We start from the raw sequence: 20,446 nt of genomic DNA on the forward strand, positions 1-20,446 counted from the left end.
CCTGTGGAGACAGAGCTCAGCTTTAAGTGTTGCTGTGGTTCTGATGCAGCCACTGCAGTGAGAGGGAGTCTGTCACACACACACACACACACACACACACACACACACACACACACACACACACACACACACACACACACACACACACACACACACACACACACACACACACTTTAGTTTATTTTCCACACAAGCCGACATAAGATGTTCATGTTCTGAACCGAACCGGACTCAGCCCAGCGCTGCACCGGAGCACAACCGTGGAAAACTGAGTGTATCAAAGACTTCTGGGTAAAATGACCAGCAGTGTGTCTGTGTCCCTGTTCACATCTGTTCACATCTGCTCACACCTGGTATTAACATCGGTCTCAGGTGATCCGATCACCAGTGTTCAGCGTCTCAGTGAACACTGGTGATCGATTTCACTTCCTGCTTTATAAACGAATAAACAGGTATGTGTTGTTGTGTGTTGGACTAATCAGACTGAGGCAGAGGACGTCAGTGGAGGAGGCGGTCCTTCAGTGTGACCTTAGGCACGTTCACGTTCACACTGCTAAAGGAATGTGGTCTCGTGGTCCAGACGAACTCTGAATGTGGTCTGACTCATCGGATCTCAGATGTGTCTTCAAGGCGTCTCGGGTGAAAGCTTCACCTGAACTAAGAGCCGACCCCCGGTGATCAGATCACCTGAGACAGATGTTAGTACCAGGTGTGAACTGGGCCTTTATGTGTTAAACACACACGGGACTGAAGGCCACTTCCTGTTCTGACATCCATGTTGAGTTTGTTTTCACCTGCTGGATTTGACACTGACCCTCCATGTTTCCATCACAGGTGCCTGAACACCTGCTGTAGATCTCTATTACATGCAGCAGGTGACCTGATGGGAGTGTGTTCATTGGTAGTGCAGGTTTCATGAATATATTTGCAGCACTGGAAGAAAGTGATGAGTCTAAAAATCCGTTCATTACAAAACCTTCTGGCCTTCGTCATCCTCCTCCTCGTCTTAGTGTTATATCCGGAGGTTTCATGGTCGACCAGATGTTTTCAAATCTGTTGCACCTTCTTTTCCACGGAGGAGCATGTCACAGGAAAAGAGATTAAACATTTCCTTAGTTTCATATTTTAAAAGGCATTAAAAAGAGTTATTGTAAAAAAGTTTAGAAATGAGCAAATAATCCATCAATAAATACTGTAGATTTCAAAATGATTTACAAAAACAGCATAAAGATCATTAAATAAACTGGTTATTATTCATTCATGAATTAATAAATGTATTTGGAAATTGTTTCTTCAATGAGTTTTATGCCGTTCATGTAAACCCATTTTGAAATCTGAAGTATTAATTAATGGACAATCGATTTATTTATAAATTCTTTTTTTACAATTCCTATTTTTACCGCCTATTAAAAGATGAAATGAAGGAAACGCTCCTCGGTGCTTCACAGGTCCGGAAGGACTTGATCTCAGCAGCAGTAAATCAAGTGTTTTCTGACAGTAGAGTGATGAACGTCTCACAGCTCTGAGAGTTTAGTGTCTGATCTCTGACTTCACACTTTTTCGAAGGGGAACAGATGTTTCTCTTGTCCTCTCTTCTCTCGTTTCGTGGTCGTCTTCTTCTTCAGGCCGCTGCCGCTCCCTCCGTCCTCCTCAGCTTGTCTGTTCTGGGGCCAGGACATGGCCAGAGTCTCAGATGCGGTCATCGCTCCGGGGCCTCCGCCCTCACCCGCTGCCTCCTCGTCAGATGAAAGACCCCCGACGTCGTCTCCGTGAGCGAGGCCCCCCAGCCCCTGGTTCTTCTTACCGTAGCGCTGCTTCAGTCTCTCTCCGATCAGGAGACTTTTCACCAGCAGAGTCCAGTTGGAGATCGCCCTCTTTTCCTTTTTCTGGAGAGTGGAAGAAAAGAAGAGATGACGTGGTTTTCAAGGTTTCAAAGAACTGGATTTGCTTTTAAAACGTTTTAACGAGTGACTTCCTCCTTTAGATTCATCACACATCTGCTCAGAGGAATAAAACACACTCAGAAATATAGACTGACCCCACATCTACATTCTACATTAACATACATACATACAGACATCTGCACAGTTTATTCAGTGCTATGTTATTCTGCAAGAACATACTGTGTCTATTTATATATTTTTAAATTCATGTGTGTGAAATCTTTAAATCTCCAGGAATAATTAACATTAATCTAATATATTCATAAGGTTTAATGTATGAAACTTTATAAATAGGGATGAAATAAAACATCATGTAATAAAGAGAATTTAGTGCAGCAACATTGAAGATACTTAAACAGTGAGTGTAAATAATAATTGTAATAATTTGAAAAAAGAAAAAGGTATAATCCAAAGTTACCAAGTTCACATCAGAAAATCCAGATAAAACTATTCAGAACAATAAAGTGAAATTAAAACTACAGAGAACAGATAAAACCCCAAATAATGGAATAAATAAACAGAGATAAAAACACAGAACGTCTGTAGCTCTCTGAGATTTAAGAGAATTTATGTTTGTGAGTCGGAGTCAAAGTGAAGGATTTTTACTTTCATCTTTCAAAGAGTCCAAATTTTTAATTTCAGCAGTTTGATAAATATGTTCAGAGAAAGAGTTTCTAATCTGTAATCCCCAAATGAGCTCAAATAAATCCCACAAAGGAACACACACACACACACACACACACACACACACACACACACACACACACACACACACACACACACACACACAGACACAGACACACACACACAGACACACACACACACACACAGACACACACACACACACACACACAGACACACACACACACACACAGACACACACACACACACACACACACACACACACACACACAGACACACACAGACACACACACAGACAGACACACACACACACAGACACACACACACACACACACAGACACACACACACACACACAGACACACACACACACACAGACACACACACAGACACAGACACACACACACACACACACACACACACACACACACACACACACACACACACACCTCCTTCTCCTTCTGTTTCTGCAGCTCTTGTTCTTCCACCCAGGCCGCTCTGAGAATCTCCTCGTGCTCCTCACACACGATGTAACCATCGGTCCTGAAACAGGAAATACAAACGTCACGTTTCCTACATTTTCCAACGACTCCATCTTTCCTTCTGTCGTCAGTAGTAGAGGAACTCTTCATGTCCTGAGAGCAGCTTTAACAAAGTTCAGACTCTGGTTTTACCGTCAGCAGCTTCTGTAACATGATGACATTAAGTTCTTCACTGAGAACAACTCAGACACATTAGATAATTAGATATTATCTGTTTTATAATCTGCGTTTTCTATTGTTTTCGTATGGTGCTTTTAACTTCTATGGTTGTGTTTCTTTTATCTCTGTTCAGCACATTGAAAGACCTCTGTGTATGATAATGTACTATGATGAAGAGATAATGATGTACGTGTGTCCTCACAGTGGTTGGAAAACTCAGAGGAAAGAAAATATTAAAAACACTGACATTAAAAAACACAACAAATCAGATGCAGTCAATACAGGTGTCTGTCTGTTTGTCTGTGTGTCTGTTTGTCAGTTTGTCTGTGTGTCTGTTTGTCTGTTTGTCTGTGTGTCTTTGTCTGTTTGTCTGTGTGTTTGTTTGTCTGTTTGTCTGTGTGTCTTTGTCTGTGTGTCTTTGTCTTTGTCTGTTTGTCAGTGTGTCTGTGTCTGTTTGTCAGTGTGTCTGTGTCTGTTTGTCTGTTGGTCTGTGTCTGTGTGTCAGTGTGTCTTTGTCTGTTTGTCAGTGTGTCTGTGTCTGTTTGTCTGTGTGTCTTTGTCTGTTTGTTTGTTGGTCTGTGTGTCAGTGTGTCTGTTTGTCTGTGAGTCTCAGGACTAAGACAAACTGCTCTCATACTGATCACATTCTGACACTTCAGTGTGTTTAACTGGTGGGAGGTTCCTCGGTGACATCTTACACAGCGTGCGAGTATCCTCCATGGAAGTCGAAGCCGGTGACGGCGGGGGCGGCGTCCAGGTCCAGCTTCCGGGCCACACGGTGCAGGTTGGGCAGCCTGAGGTGAACACAGCCCACCGGTAACATACAGGGCTTAAACAGGTACACGTTACCGTAGTCGTTACGGGGAACCTGAAGGGACGGATAGAGAGACAGGTCAACAACACTAGACTGCACTAACGAGGTCAGTCAATTAATTAACAGTGTGCGAGTGTTAAATGAAGATCTGTAAATATTCATATACTAATGTAAATCCAACCTGAGAGAGAAAGTAGCTTTATAGATTTACAGGATGATTTTCTGTGTGTCCTAATTCATCTTTATCAGTTGTGTCTTTATATAATTAATAATAGAAATGTTTGATCCTGATTAGAATCGGACCGTTGGCCATATGATTGATTTATTTACAGTTGTACAGTTATTTCCTTTGATGATGGTTTTTCTTTTATCCCTCAGATCCTGAAGAGCTTGTAAACAATAAAGAGAAGTCAGTGATTGGACATCGGAGCTGTCTGTCTCCTCAACCAGTCAGCTGTTACTTCAACTGAGAAACTGTTGTTACACAGACAACCAATCAATCACAGTTCTGATAACTGATTATTAGTTTAGATCATTTATCAAACACAAATACCAAACAACTCCTTGGTTATAATCTGATAAATCTGATATTCTGTATTTGATTTCTGATTTAGTTTATTTGCTGTATCTTCATAATATTTGCTGCTACAGTGACTCTTATTATCATTATTATATTATTATTTTTAATGACTGTTTTTCCTCACAGTTCTGATTGACAGTTACCTTCCCGTCCACAGCGACAGGAGGTTGGTATTCTTCAGTCTGCCACTCTCCGAACAGCGGCAGGTCGTTCTCGTCCTTCTGCTCAGACATCATCCTGGCTTTACGGGAGCGATTAGAGAAACCCCTCACCATCTGACAGAGAGACACAATGACGTGATTCTTCTTCTGTTGTCGTTATCTCCTCCACTCAGTTCAAACAACCACCAAACACTTTCTAATCTGGACTGACTCGGACACGTCAGTCTGGATAATCAACTGAAACCACAACATCATGTCTCTGTCCGAGTGTGAAGATGGAAACACACAGATGATCCTCTGTGTTTGTGTTCCTGCAGCTCTCACGGTTCCTGCTGTCAGCCATCTTGTCACTAATGTCAGTTCATTGATCCAATACAGACAAACTGAGATTTAATAGAATAATTACTCCCCAACAGATTCAATACATCTGCTCTCAGCAAAACGTCACTGCCTTAATAAAAAACCCATTCTGAGTTCAGCTGGAAATTATGTTAATAACTGACATCAACACACAGTCTCATTAATCATTCATCAGGCCAATGACAAGAGCTTAAAGCCGCACATGTAAAGAAATGAAACTTTATTTAATGTGAGGCTGAACTGAGTCTAAAACATCTGGTCTGTTTCTCCTCTGCAGGAGAAGAAGCAGGTTTCCTCTTAAACTGAATGAAAACCACAAAGTTCAACCTGCTCTTTGCAACCCATTAGCACGACCGCTAACACTGTCAGCCGCTGCCAGCTACAAGCTAACAAACAACAAAAACAAATAAAAGACGCTAACTAGCTAACTGCTCTGAAAAGTGCTAACTATGCTAACGGTTCTGAGAAGATGCTAACTAGCTAACGGTTCTGACCCGTCTGCTAGTCTCTGGTTCTGGTCTCAGACTCCTCCTCTGAGTCTGGGTCTGACTGAGTCTCTCTGATGTTTCCTCCTCTCACCATCTTGATGCTCTTTCACCTGTCCACCTGGAGCCAGCAGGTGGTGGGCGGGGCTCCAGGCTCAATCAGGAAGTAGGAGGAGATGAGCTTCAGACCCGGTTTTTATGTGAGAAAACATGTGAAACTAAATATGAATCAGAGCAGTTGAAGTTCAGTTTAAAACGTGTCTGGTGGAAGTTGAAAGATGGATTTCTGATGGTGGTTAACTCTGTCACAGGGAAACCAGTGGAGTGTTGATTACACTTCATTAAGAGGGATTTCATTCTGAGGTTAACTGTTCCTGAAGTGGTTCCTCTTTTTTGTTTACAGCAGTCACGAGTCAGTAAAGATCTGCAGTTAAAGAGGAAGAGAAATAAGACAGAAACTAACTGAGAGAAGAGAATTGTTGGAAGAGGAACAAACAAGAAGAAAACTCCTCTCTCACTTTGTACGGCTCTTCTCCGAGTCTGACAGTCCGAGCTTCTTTCAGCCATGTGTCTCTGGAGTGGAGGGTGTGAACACAGTCTCTGCAGAGAAACATCAAACACCACTGAGAAAACATTCAACTAATCCCCTTTTCATTTCACTGATTTTCTAACACCAGGTTCACATCCATGTCTGATGTGTTTACTGTAGTTCATTATGAACAGAGTCTAACAGACAGTAACCAGCAGCTGTCACACAGCACCACCTGCTGGACACTGACGCTCACAACCACGATCAACTCCAACATGCAGGTGTAGAGGTCAGTGTCCTGCTGAGGAGTCTCCTTCAGAGGACCGGGTCCAGACTGAACCAGATCCAGACTGAACCGGGTCCAGACAGAACCAGGTCCAGACAGAACCAGGTCCAGACTGAACCAGGTCCAGACAGAACCAGGTCCAGACAGAACCAGGTCCAGACCTAACCAGGTCCAGACAGAACCAGGTTCAGACTGAACCAGGTCCAGACTGAACCAGGTCCAGACTGAACCAGGTCCAGACAGAACCAGGTCCAGACTGAACCAGGTCCAGACTGAACCAGGTCCAGACAGAACCAGGTCCAGACCTAACCAGGTCCAGACAGAACCAGGTTCAGACTGAACCAGGTCCAGACTGAACCAGGTCCAGACTGAACCGGGTCCAGACCGAACCGGGTCCAGACAGAACCAGGTCCAGACTGAACCGGGTCCAGACTGAACCAGGTCCAGACCTAACCAGATCCAGACTGAACCAGGTCCAGACAGAACCAGGTCCAGACCGAACCAGATCCAGACTGAACCAGGTCCAGACAGAACCAGGTCCAGACAGAACCAGGTCCAGACCTAACCAGGTCCAGACAGAACCAGGTTCAGACTGAACCAGGTCCAGACCGAACCAGGTCCAGACCGAACCAGGTCCAGACCGAACCGGGTCCAGACCGAACCGGGTCCAGACAGAACCGGGTCCAGACAGAACCGGGTCCAGACTGAACCGGGTCCAGACTGAACCAGGTCCAGACCTAACCAGATCCAGACTGAACCAGGTCCAGACAGAACCAGGTCCAGACCGAACCAGATCCAGACTGAACCAGGTCCAGACAGAACCAGGTCCAGACCTAACCAGGTCCAGACAGAACCAGGTTCAGACTGAACCGGGTCCAGACCGAACCGGGTCCAGACCGAACCGGGTCCAGACAGAACCAGGTCCAGACTGAACCAGGTCCAGACTGAACCAGGTCCAGACCTAACCAGATCCAGACTGAACCAGGTCCAGACAGAACCAGGTCCAGACCGAACCAGATCCAGACTGAACCAGGTCCAGACAGAACCAGGTCCAGACAGAACCAGGTCCAGACCTAACCAGGTCCAGACAGAACCAGGTTCAGACTGAACCAGGTCCAGACCGAACCAGGTCCAGACCGAACCGGGTCCAGACAGAACCGGGTCCAGACTGAACCAGGTCCAGACTGAACCAGGTCCAGACCTAACCAGATCCAGACTGAACCAGGTCCAGACAGAACCAGGTCCAGACCGAACCAGATCCAGACTGAACCAGGTCCAGACAGAACCAGGTCCAGACAGAACCAGGTCCAGACCTAACCAGATCCAGACAGAACCAGATCCAGACTGAACCAGGTCCAGACTGAACCAGGTCCAGACAGAACCAGGTCCAGACCTAACCAGGTTCAGACTGAACCAGGTCCAGACCGAACCAGGTCCAGACAGAACCAGGTCAAGACAGAACCAGGTCCAGACCGAACCAGATCCAGACAGAACCAGGTCCAGACAGAACCAGGTCCAGACTGAACCAGGTTCAGACTGAACCAGGTCCAGACAGAACCAGGTCAAGACAGAACCAGGTCCAGACTGAACCAGGTCCAGACTGAACCAGATCCAGACAGAACCAGGTCCAGACTGAACCAGGTCCAGACCGAACCAGGTCCAGACAGAACCAGGTCCAGACTGAACCAGGTCCAGACCTAACCAGATCCAGACAGGACCAGGTTCAGACTGAACCAGGTCCAGACTGAACCAGGTCAAGACAGAACCAGGTCCAGACAGAACCAGGTCCAGACAGAACCAGGTCCAGACTGAACCAGGTCCAGACAGAACCAGGTCCAGACTGAACCAGGTCCAGACTGAACCAGGTCCAGACTGAACCAGGTCCAGACTGAACCAGGTCCATAAGTTTATGATACAAGCTGTAAAACAAGTGTCGATGTTTTAGTTCAATACATGACGGACAAAGCTCTGAGTTTTAATATGAACACAACATTCCCATCCCTCCGTGTGGGACATCTGAGACCCGTCTGCATGTTCTACAGCAGAGGACTGAGTCTCTACGACTCCAGAGAGAAAACCGTTTGATCCGACATCCGTCATAAGTGTTGTATGTAACGTGAAATATTTTGTTTTAAATTAGGAAGATTCGCCTCGACCTCCTGATCATCATGACCTCATGTGTTTGTTTGTTTTCCTGTTAATTATTAGTTTGTTCGTTGCCTCTTGTTCTCATAAGATGAAAAATGTTAAAAAACAAATAAGAAATAAATAAAAAGTAAAAAAACTAAAACACGATGGACAACAATCACAAATTTCAATATATTCATCTTTCAAAGATCGAGAGATTCACCAGAGAAGAAGCACGTGTGTGAAAATACAACACATGAAATCTAGACTGTGGGATTCTCACAAACAGGGACGGACCGATCAGCTCATCAGTGTTTGCTGGACTAAGGAGGATCCAGATCCTGGACTGGGACACAGCAACTGGCTTCACTGGAAATATCAGCTTTCCCATTTTTGAATTCATCGTCCAAACGATGATTTAAGGACCAGGCACCGACAGCTGCCTCCTGCTCTGCGGGACTGACCTGGAGTAGACGGGCTCTCCTCTGCAGTATCCCAGCACCGACGCTGTTGGAGGGAAGACGGCCTCATACTTCAGCAGGTGTCTCTTCAAGGCGTAGAGCGGGTGGTTCTTGTACTCGCTGATGGAGATGGGCAGAGGTTTGTTCAGGAGCTTCTTCTGCAGCTGGAGAGGAGACAAACTCAGCGTTAATAAGAACACATGTTTAATGAGGCTGTGTGTGTGTGTGTGTGTGTGTGTGTGTGTGTGTGTGTGTGTGTGTGTGTGTGTGTGTGTGTGTGTGTGTGTGTGTGTGTCTCACCTCCTTGTCCTCCTGTACGTCCCGCTCATCCTCGGGTCCCAGGAACGGCTCGAGTGTTTCCTCCCACCAGTCGTCGTCCACTCGCCTCTTCCTGGATGACGTCATCCAGGTGGGGTCGTACTTCCTCCCCATGTCCTTCACAAACCCGTCCCCGTCCACTGACACCACGTACGTCACCGGCGCCGTTGCATTCTGGGAGCAGAGGTGAGGCATCCCGACACCGTGCTCGACATCCACGCAAACCCAGGAGGACGTTTTCTCCAGATACACCTCCAGCCACTCGTCCGCTCCAGGCCCCTCCCTCCTCTTCTTCTTCTTCCCGCTCCTTTGCTTTGCTTCTCCTTCATCAGCATCCTCCTCTTCCTCCCCTTCATCTTTTACCTGTTTTGTCCCTCCCCCACTCCTTCTCTTTGGAGCTGCAGTCTTCTTGTTGTTCTTCCTCGTGGATTTCTCCTCCCTCTCTGAATCTTCACTCTCTTCCTCACTCGCCTGAAAGTCGTCCTCGTCGCTGAGCCCCTCCTCCTGCTCGCTGTTGCTCTCCTCCTTGTAGCTGACCTTGGAGGCGACACTGCGGCGTTTAGAGTTCTTCGGTCTCTGTCCTCCTGACGTTTTAACCTTCTCCTCCGCCTCCTCTTCCTTTATGTCTTTCCTCTTTGCTCTCTTTCCTCCCCGCTCTCCCTTCGCTCCGGCCGGTCTCTTGGAGCCAGGAGAGACCTTCGGCTCGGGGGAGGGGGTCTTGGGGGTCTTGGAGGTCTTGGGGGTCTCTTGGCTCTTTCCTGGGACAGCGGTCGATGTTGTGGCCCCTTTGCCCTGGTGAGTTAAAGTAAAGCAGCAGTATGAGTTATGAGGATTATATTATATGTTTCCTACGTCCCCAGCTGCTAAAGGGATACCAGACATACGTACAAAACATTTTGTAATTTCATTTATGCTCTTTTAAAAGATCTTTTCTGAGCTTTAGATCCTCTGATGAACAACGTTCCCGTCAAGTTTACTACAAAAACTAGATCTGGTCGAAAGTTAAAAAGGACTATGCTGCACGTTATCTCAGTTACAAGGGGGAATTGATTAACCTGATATTAACAGGGTTGAAACAATTCATTGATTTATTGATTTGCTAATCGACAGAAAAACTATTTTAATAGTCGATTAACTGTTTCATAATTTTTCAAGCAAAGATTTAAGAAGAAGAAGAAGAAGAAGAAGAAGAAGAAGAAGAAGAAGAAGAAGAAGAAGTGCTTCACTCTCTTGGCTCCAGCTCAAATGTCAGACTTGCTGCTTCCTCTCTGTCATATAAGACACAACAGTAAACTGAACTCGGGCTGAGCCTTCGCCTGAACTATGTTCTACCTGCAGGTCCTGCATCTCCTGCATCACCTGCAGCTCCTGCATCACCTGCAGCTCCTGCATCACCTGCAGCTCCTGCATCACCTGCATCTCCTGCATCACCTGCAGGTCCTGCATCTCCTGCATCACCTGCAGCTCCTGCATCACCTGCATCTCCTGCATCACCTGCAGCTCCTGCATCACCTGCATCTCCTGCATCACCTGCAGCTCCTGCATCACCTGCATCTCCTGCATCACCTGCAGCTCCTGCATCACCTGCATCTCCTGCATCACCTGCATCACCTGCAGCTCCTGCATCACCTGCATCACCTGCAGCTCCTGCAGGTCCTACATCTCCTGCATCTCCTGCATCACCTGCAGCTCCTGCATCACCTGCAGCTCCTGCATCACCTGCAGCTCCTGCATCACCTGCAGCTCCTGCAGCTCCTGCATCACCTGCAGCTCCTGCATCACCTGCAGCTCCTGCATCACCTGCAGCTCCTGCAGCTCCTGCATCACCTGCATCACCTGCATCTCCTGCATCACCTGCATCACCTGCCACTCCTGCATCACCTGCATCTCCTGCATCTCCTGCATCACCTGCAGATCCTGCATCACCTGCAGATCCTGCATCACCTGCAGCTCCTGCATCACCTGCATCACCTGCATCTCCTGCATCACCTGCATCACCTGCCACTCCTGCAGCTCCTGCATCACCTGCAGCTCCTGCATCACCTGCAGCACCTGCAGCACCTGCATCACCTGCAGCTCCTGCATCACCTGCAGCTCCTGCATCACCTGCAGATCCTGCATCACCTGCAGCACCTGCAGCACCTGCATCACCTGCAGCTCCTGCATCACCTGCAGATCCTGCATCACCTGCAGATCCTGCATCACCTGCAGATCCTGCATCACCTGCAGATCCTGCATCACCTGCCGCTCCTGCATCACCTGCCGCTCCTGCATCACCTGCATCACCTGCAGCTCCTGCATCACCTGCCGCTCCTGCATCACCTGCATCACCTGCATCCCCTGCAGCTCTACTGAACACCTTCACTGTGTTCTGAACTTGGTCGTTTACATCCTGTAAAGTTGTGATTGTTTTTTTTTCACTATTTTGTGACATTTCACAGATCAAATAATTAATCGATTAGCAGATGAATCAATAATCAATCAGATGAGTCCAGAGTCTAACACTGTCGGCGACATGAGGTTCATGATGACGTTCAGAGCTGACGGCGGTGGAAGGGTCAAAGACAGAGCTCTGTGTTGATTGGACACAGCTGCTGTCGGTACCTTGGCTGACGGGGGTTTGAAGGAGGTCGGCTGCAGAGAAAGAACCAATCGGCAGAAGAGCTGCAGAGACCTGAGGACGAGCAGGAAGAGCTGCAGAGACACAACACAGGAACATCGTCAGCCCCTCCCTCTGTGTTCACTCACGGCCTGTAGTTCATTCAGTGTATTAGTCTGGTCCCAAACTACCAACATGAGTCATCTCCTGGTGGGTCCTGGCTGACAGGCTGGCCAGCCGCCTCTCCAGCAGAGCCCGGGGGTCCGGACGCTCCTCACAGGGAAGACTGGGGTTGAGGGTGAACGTTGCTCTGAACCTGGACAGAAGAAGTTGGTGGTGAAACTTATGACTCATCTGCAGGTTATTGAAATGTAGGGACGGATCTGTTCATGCGATCAGCTGATCTCTGCTGCAGGAAAAGACTGGAAGCAGAAGAAGAACGGTGGGAGGACGACGCCGTCAGTTCGACAGGAAACAAGATAAATCAAAATTAACAATCACTTGAAGTTGGAAGTTGAAAAGATGTGTAACACTCTGATATCAGGTGAAGGCGTTACAGAAAAGATAGTTTTATTATTCATCTGATTATTTTGTTCGGGAAAAGATTTATTACTTTAAGAAGAAGGTTGGTTGTGATCGTATCGAGCGGTTTCTAATTTATTAATTTCATCCTTTAATCTTCTTTCGATGCTGAAGCTCGATCGATATTAGATGTTGTTGTTCGTTTGTGGTTATTTATGTAAGACAGCTGTGATTTACAGATGAGGATGATTTAAATAAAACATAATTAACATCTCACACGTGTCAGGCTCTCACCATCTGAGCAGTCCAGAGAGGTAGTTGTGGTCGATGCGTTCCTTAGCAACCAGGCCGAAGTGGGGGGGCAGCAGCGACAGAGTGACGGCCAGCAGGTCGGGTTCGCTGCACACACGGTTACGAAACATCCCGCTGGCGATGAGGCACATGAGGTGAACCTGAGAGACACACCTGAGGTTTACTGCAGTCAACACACACACACACACACACACACACACACACACACACACTCACACGGTGTGTGTTTTCACCTTGTGTATGTCTATCAGCAGGTCTTTCTTGTGTCTGTTCATCATCCTCCTCAGGTACGTTTCAAACTCCGCCTTTCTCTTCTGCCTGGCCAATCAGAAGTGACGGTTAAACAGAGACATAAATATCCATGAAAATCTAAAATGAACTCAGTTTATTAAAATACACAAGACACAGAAAGTGTCACACAAACTCATTTGAGGTTCATGTTCAGTTCCTTAAAACACGATGTGAAGACGCAGCTTTCAAACACCGTAATCCAAGACTTCAAATATTTAATTCTGTCTGGATTGAATATTAAAGTTTTATTGATCATAAACAAATGATTTCCTGTTGAATGAAGCCAGTGAAAACTCAACAGAGGAAGTTAAAGCTGTTGATCTTTGGTATGTGTCAATATTTATTTGTATTATTCAAATACATATATTGATTAATTTGTACAATAACAGATTAATCTAATTTCATATTGCCATCAATTATTAAATAAATCTCTTTATATGTTACGATGATTTTATGAATACATTCACATGGTCTTTATAAATATATTTTAATCACAATACTGATTTTGTAAATATGAATAATTACCTTGAAAAGGTTTGTAGAAATAAATACTGTTGTAAAATAATCTAATGTGTGAAAACGTCACTCACTTCCGTCTGACCTCCGGAGTCTCGATCTCGATCTCCACGGGCTCCGAGGGGAGGACGGGTTCTGGAGGTTCAACTGGACCCAGCGGCTCAGCCAGCTCTGATCAACACACACACACACACACACACACACACACACACACACACACACACACACACACACAATTACAAAACAGTGGAGATGTAATACACACTCAACAGACTAACAGAATTTTTTTTACTGATCTTTACCTTCCACTTCCTCCCAATCATCCTCGTCTTCCTCACTGTCCTCCTCCTCCTCCTCCATCTCCTCCTCCTCCTCCTCCTCTTCCTCCGCCTCCTCCTTCTCTTCTCTCTCCGGTTTCTTGGCGTTCACTTTAACCACAGGTGGTGGTGATGTCATCATGTCAAACTCATCTTCACTATCGATCTCCTGCTGCTTCACTGGTGACTGGAAGTATTTACTGGTCTTGGAGCTGGTCTTGTCACTGGTCTTGGAGCTGGTCTTGACGCTGGTCTTGTCACTGGTCTTGGAGCTGGTCTTGTCACTGGTCTTGGAGCTGGTCTTGATGCTGGTCTTGTCGCTGGTCTTGGAGCTGGTCTTGTCACTGGTCTTGACGCTGGTCTTGACGCTGGTCTTGTCACTGGTCTTGACGCTGGTCTTGGCGCTGGTCTTGGCGCTGGTCTTGGCGCTGGTCTTGGCGGGAGAGTTGTTTCTCTCTGGTGGTTTTGAGGACTGACGTTTCTTGGCGTTGACCTTCCTCTCAAGCGTGTCCTCTTTCTCTGTGATGCCGTTACCTGGATGAACAGACAGACTGCGACTGAGCGATGATGCAGACTCACTGGTTTAGTTTTCAGTTTTCTTCTTCACACTTTTTCTTAGCTTATGCTATAAATAAATAAATAATATAAAGTAACCCTCCTTGATCTAATTTTATGGATTGACTTTAGATTGTTTTATCTCTTTTTCCTCTATCTCCTCCTCAAAGTTGGAAAACCTTTCAACAGTGTTTTTATCATTAATTTTTATTGTTTGTCCTCAATTTTCTCTTGTCTTGCAAAGCAGGTTGTAACTGTGTTTTAAAAGGTGCTGTATAAGTAAAGCTTATTATTGTTATTATGTTTACAGCTGATATATTTACCATCAATGAAGCTCGACCATATTAATGCGAGCGCGTCTAATCACTAACCCTGAACAAAGAAGATGAAGAAGAAGAAGAAGTGTCACAGACCTCTGCACTGATTTTTACAGAGTCATATTTAAAATGAAAACAAACAAAATAAACAAAAAAACTGTGACCTCACAGTCTTTGGGGGAGGGGCCACAGGAAACTGCGGGGATGGTCGTCCTCCAACAGAAAGATTTATGTGAATTATTGTCACTGTTTATGAATCATTTGTCTTTGACAGATGAGAGGAATAAAAAGGTAACCATCTCAACCACGGTACCATTTGTTTAAAGCAAATTAGGGCTGAAAAATGATCAAAGTCACTATATGGACAAATGCAATATCCAAATCAACGCTGCAGTTTTTTTGATAGAGATGAAATGTGTCTCAACAGATCATAAATGACGTGTTGTGTGTTGTGATGCTACAGAGACGCCTGTAAATCATATTCTCCAGACGGAAAGGGAAATGTTTGGTACAAATCATTGTTTGTTTTCTGTTAAAATGAAAAGCAGAAATTACAATTCCAACTGAAATCACGACTCCTATCACAATATCTGCCAAAATAATCCCGATATCTTCCCGTCTTGTTTTCCTATGATTCAGTCCTACAACAGACTGAGCCTGGTGTCAGTAACGCTGCTGCTCTGAGACAAGAGACGGATACACAAACACATGAACTGAGACACAACAGCAGGACAAAGACACAGATGTGACGTGAATGATGTGTGACACAGTGTTAAAAACAGAATCAGACAAACATCTGTTTTTCACAAAAACCATGTTTCAGGTTTTGAAGAAGTGGAGCAGCAGCTTCACTCCAGTAACCAGGACGTTCATCCTGCAGCTGCAGCCGCTCACAGACTGTTTCTCTCAACCTGACACACAAACACGAAGCAAACACCTTTCACATTTAGGGCTTCTTCACCCAGACGACCCCGGCTTCCTCACAGCAGCTGACAGGATTAACATAATAAGTTAAAGTGAATCTGCTCTAAATAAACTGGATCATTGCTCACCAGCACTGGGCTGGGATTCATCATCATCATGACACATTTATGGGATGTTATCCTCTCTCAAAGTTTTGTTGTTGTTCTGACTTGAAGCAAATAACAAAAACATGTGCCAAAAGATTTATCTGATGTCATGACAACAGAGATAAAAATCAGCTGAATCACTTAATGTTTTGGGACAATAATTTAATTTATTACAGTTGATATTACATATTTTATTTATAACACTACGACCAGATACAAAGAATAAAAATATTATGCAGTTCTTGCTTCCTTCGTCATCGAACAGCCTGACTCTGTGTTTACTGTTGGAACAAACTGACCATCTTCAGTCAGTTTCTCCCTCACAGATAAACAGCTGTTTACAGCGAAGCTTCAGCTTTATTCACTCCTGGCTGCAGAGTTCAGGTGTGTTCAGGTGTGTTCGTAAATAACGGGGCAGCTCAGACTGACTCTTCCTACCTGCATCTTTCTTCTTCTCTCTCTCTTTAGCGGCGCTGCCCTTCGTCTTCGGCACCTGCCTCGGTTTCTTTGTACCGGCCTCGGTCTCCGTTCCCGCTCTCCTCTTCGCCATGTTTGTGTCTCTGTCTTTTCTCATTCAGCAACTTTCTTCAGACGTCTTCTGACTAAACCAGACGACCGGAAGTTCTCCAGCTCCTCCGGGTCCTCGCTGCTGTTGTGTAAGATCAACCACACGGCGGTTATCCAACATATCACTCTTTCATAACAAGAAAATTGTGCTCCGGTTGTTTTGGAGGCCGGACTCTGACGTCACATCCGCTCCGTCTTCTTCGCCGCCAATAATGTTGCACTTGCATATCGGCTGTAGTGTTTTGGAGCGTTGTAATACACTGTTCCTACACCAGGGGGCGGTGTGGTGCTGCATTTGAAGCTTAACTACTTTTTAAAAATGTATTTATTTATTTATTAATTAATTAATTAATTAACTAATTTATTCATTCATTCATTTATTTATGTAATTATTTTTTCATTGATCAAAGGGAAGGTGCAGTAATTGAGGTGATACAACAGCACATAAAAGAAGAATTTAAATGACAGAAGTGAAACAACAAAAAAGGACGAAATGAAAAGGAAATGTAAAAAGATAAATTCCTTAAAAAATAACTAAATAAAAAAAGCACAGGGAACTTAAACTCAAACTTTTTGTTTGTTGTCGAGTCTGTCTCCAGCTCTTCACCTGATATTAAAATGTCATCATGTCAGCTTTGAGTTTCTTCCGAGACACATATAACGACATTCATGAGGTTTGGCTCCACAATCATCGGGCAGCAGCGGCCTTCTGTACTATCACAGTGAAATGAACAGTAGAAAAACTCCATGCAAAAAACTGCACCAGAGTTTGTACATGTTTCATTAAATCTAATGTTTTTCATTCCTGAATCCATGTCAAGAGAATCTGAACTAAAGCTTTTATTTTGACATTTCAAACCAGTTCACATTTCAAGCTGCTGATTAAGCTGATATTAATACATCCAACAAAATAAAATCCATGTGATCGATCACTAAAGCAAGTCTCAGGTTAATCTTACACCACGGACAGTATGGCAGCCTGTGCTCTGAATGCTAATGGTGGTGAGTGAGGTGTGATATATAAACTTTCTCAAAGTGACTTCATTATTGATGTCGTCTTCTAATGTGTAAATCATCAGGGATTGTGTCACTTTGTCTTGAATTGTGAATGTGGTTTTTCTCTTTACCTCAGAGCTGCTGTTACAAAACAAAAATCAGACAAAAAGAAATGAAAGAACAAAAGAAAAAAGGGATAAATTCAGGTAAAGATTTTACTTCAGGATGATGAATAGACTACAGTGTGCACAGAGCAAGAGACAACTATCTGACAAAATCACCTATTTTGTAATTATTGTAAAATCTGACAAGTTGATGACTTAAAACGAAATCTAGGAAACCGATTGGCTTGAAAAAATAAGTAAATATAACTATTAGTTTAAAGTCATGTTGACTTTATATCCACTTAAGTTAAAATGTAGTTGTGTTTTCTTCATTTTATGAATGTGTGACTAAATACAAAATAAATGAATCACATGACCTTTGTCTGACTGGAAATCTGTCAGTTCAACATGACTTTTAATCACACCACAAAATAATTTGTGTTTATTGAGCATTTGATTATATGTTACATAAACAGGAAGTTTATGTTTAAAACTAATGTGTCGTAACTTTTGACTGGAGATTTTTGTCAGTTTGACACAAAATCTCCAGTCAAATGATAAAATAATTTGTATTTTAATTACATAAAATTAGAACAAATTAAGCTGCCTCAACTTTATAAGTTTAAATAAAATTAAGTCAAAGTGAAATGTTAAAAATCGTTGACTTAACTTAAACAAATCAAGCGAATATAAAGTTTTATGTCATTTTGACAGTCGTGACCATTTGTGCAGACTTAATAAACTGTCATGTCATGGATGGGGGGGGGTTTACGGTGTGTGACCATCACTGATGTGACTCCACTCTGTTCTGAAGGTCTTATCAATGTCGTGTTTTTGTAACTGGAGTCACTAACAACAAGATCTTTCTCACGTGTCAGGAGGAATTCAGACTCTGAACTGGCTTCAGATGTGAATGTGTTTACAGTCGTCTGTGTGTGTGTGTGTGTGCGTGTGTGTGTGTCGGCCATGTCTCCAGAGATTCACTGTCTTTCACCCAGTGCATGCTGGGATGCTCTCTTCATCCCACTGGGAGCCTGAATAAAGAACGAAGTGAGTACAGGACGTGACTGGATGAAATCTCCATCTTGTTATTGTGCGACGTGTCTGTGACTCTCCTGCTTCTTCACTCTGAATCCATTTGCTTCATTTGGGATCAGTTTCATGTTGATTCTGTTGTGTTTGGATCTGTATTGATCACGTTGAGATTCTGTGGCAGATGTATGTGTTTCACTTCAGAGAGCTGTCTGTCAGCTGACACAGTCCAACAGCTTCAGACTGACTCGCTGCAGTCGAGGCCTGATGGGACCAGGGCACCACCCCCTGCCCTGAGTGTGTGTGTGTGTGTGTGTGTGTGTGTGTGTGTGTGTGTGTGTGTAAAGCAACATGCATATGCATATACCTGCTGCATGCATACGCATAAATGACTGCATGTTTATGTGTGCAGAGCATGTGTTTCCATATTTCTGTCTGACAGGTTTTCACTTCACGCTCTCCTGGATGTGTGCATGCATTTATTGCCCTCTGAGTGTGCAGTGTGTGTGCGTGTGTGTGTGCAGTGTGTGTGTGTGTGCGTGTGTGTAAGGTGACAGGGCTTGAGTCCATGATCCAGTGCGCTGCGTTCCCAGCGCGGTGCATGGCTTCCATCCCTATATGAACCATCAGTACAGTCAGATAGGAATAAAAAGCCATACAGCGCACTGAGCATTGGGAAGACTGGCTTTAACAGCAAGGACACACACACACACACACACACACACACACACACACACACACACACACACAGTCAGATGATACGACATTGAGGCCTGGAAAACTGGAAAACAGGATAAGAACAGGTGGAGGACGACACTGGGTCCTGCAGACTGGGAACACTGGGTTTACTGGGAACACAGCATCATACTGGGCTGAGGACTGATCAGCTGACTGACCAGGAGACAGTGTGAGTGTGAGTTAGAGGGAGAACACCTGAAGCCTCATCCAGGACGAGTGATGTCACCCGATGTTGAGGTGTTTCACATCCACCCCGATAAGACGTCTGAGCTTTTCCTCCCCACAGCGTCGTCTCCCAGGAGCTGGACTCCCACTGATGCAGAACCAACCCTGGTGTGTGATGTGCAAGATTTCCTCCTGAGAACTTGAAGAATTTTACATATTTTAGATGATGCAGTCACAGATCTGTCCTTTACCTCCCCACTGTCTCCATCCTCCATCATCACGCTCTACCTTCGTCTCCTTCACCACTTTCCCTCCCTCAGTTTCTCCAAGGGCACAAACAGTCTAATCCACATACCTGCTCCCCTCAAGGATGTCTAAACCTTGAAGAAAGAAAGAAAGAAAGAAAGAAAGAAAGAAAGAAAGAAAGAAAGAGACTGTCTGAGCTCAGACCAGAGAGGACTGAAAATACAGGTTAAATCTTTATCATCTACAAACTGAGTTTTTATTAATTTTACTCTCCTAATAAAACCAGTTGATGTGTATTTTTTCTCTAAATTTAAACACATTTTTCTTCTTGTGTAAATGAATGAAATGTCAGACTGTCGAGACGAACAGCTGAGAGTTTTCTTTTGGTTTCACAGACGAACACACATCAGTGTAAATCTGTGTCGGTGTGAATCCTGCTGTCTGGATGTTAGGACGAGGACGAGGGCCACATGTTCCTTTTTATTAGATCTTTTTAAATTCTGACTTTAAACTCAGAATTCTGAGATTACTAATGAACACGTTTCCCGTCCTTCATCATGCAGTTTTTATTCAGTAAAACTTGATAAAAAACAAAGAATTCTGACTTTTTTTCCTCAGGATTCTTAAAAAAGAAAAATTCCCATGTGGCCCTAATCCTCTTTGTTAAAAACAACAACAACCTCCCTTTGAATAA

At 44.6% G+C, this 20,446-nt stretch overlaps 1 protein-coding gene across 1 annotated transcript; it reads right to left on the bottom strand.

Annotated features, from left to right (window-relative positions):
• Positions 1 to 712: 712 nt before the first annotated feature.
• xpc (xeroderma pigmentosum, complementation group C) lies at positions 713 to 16,665 on the bottom strand. The gene is made up of 14 exons (XM_056385675.1): positions 16,343 to 16,665; positions 13,948 to 14,496; positions 13,720 to 13,816; positions 13,072 to 13,156; positions 12,821 to 12,978; positions 12,200 to 12,320; positions 12,010 to 12,099; positions 9,388 to 10,197; positions 9,091 to 9,251; positions 6,203 to 6,284; positions 4,822 to 4,953; positions 3,983 to 4,152; positions 3,033 to 3,126; positions 713 to 1,886 (listed from the first exon to the last, which is right to left on the bottom strand). Exons 1-14 carry the CDS (start codon positions 16,476 to 16,478, stop codon positions 1,551 to 1,553), a joined length of 3,021 nt encoding a protein of 1,006 aa, XP_056241650.1. The 5' UTR covers positions 16,479 to 16,665; the 3' UTR covers positions 713 to 1,550.
• Positions 16,666 to 20,446: the final 3,781 nt, after the last annotated feature.

The sequence above is a fragment of the Seriola aureovittata genome, chromosome 9, assembly GCF_021018895.1.
Source record: "Seriola aureovittata isolate HTS-2021-v1 ecotype China chromosome 9, ASM2101889v1, whole genome shotgun sequence".
Classification (NCBI taxonomy): domain Eukaryota; kingdom Metazoa; phylum Chordata; class Actinopteri; order Carangiformes; family Carangidae; genus Seriola; species Seriola aureovittata.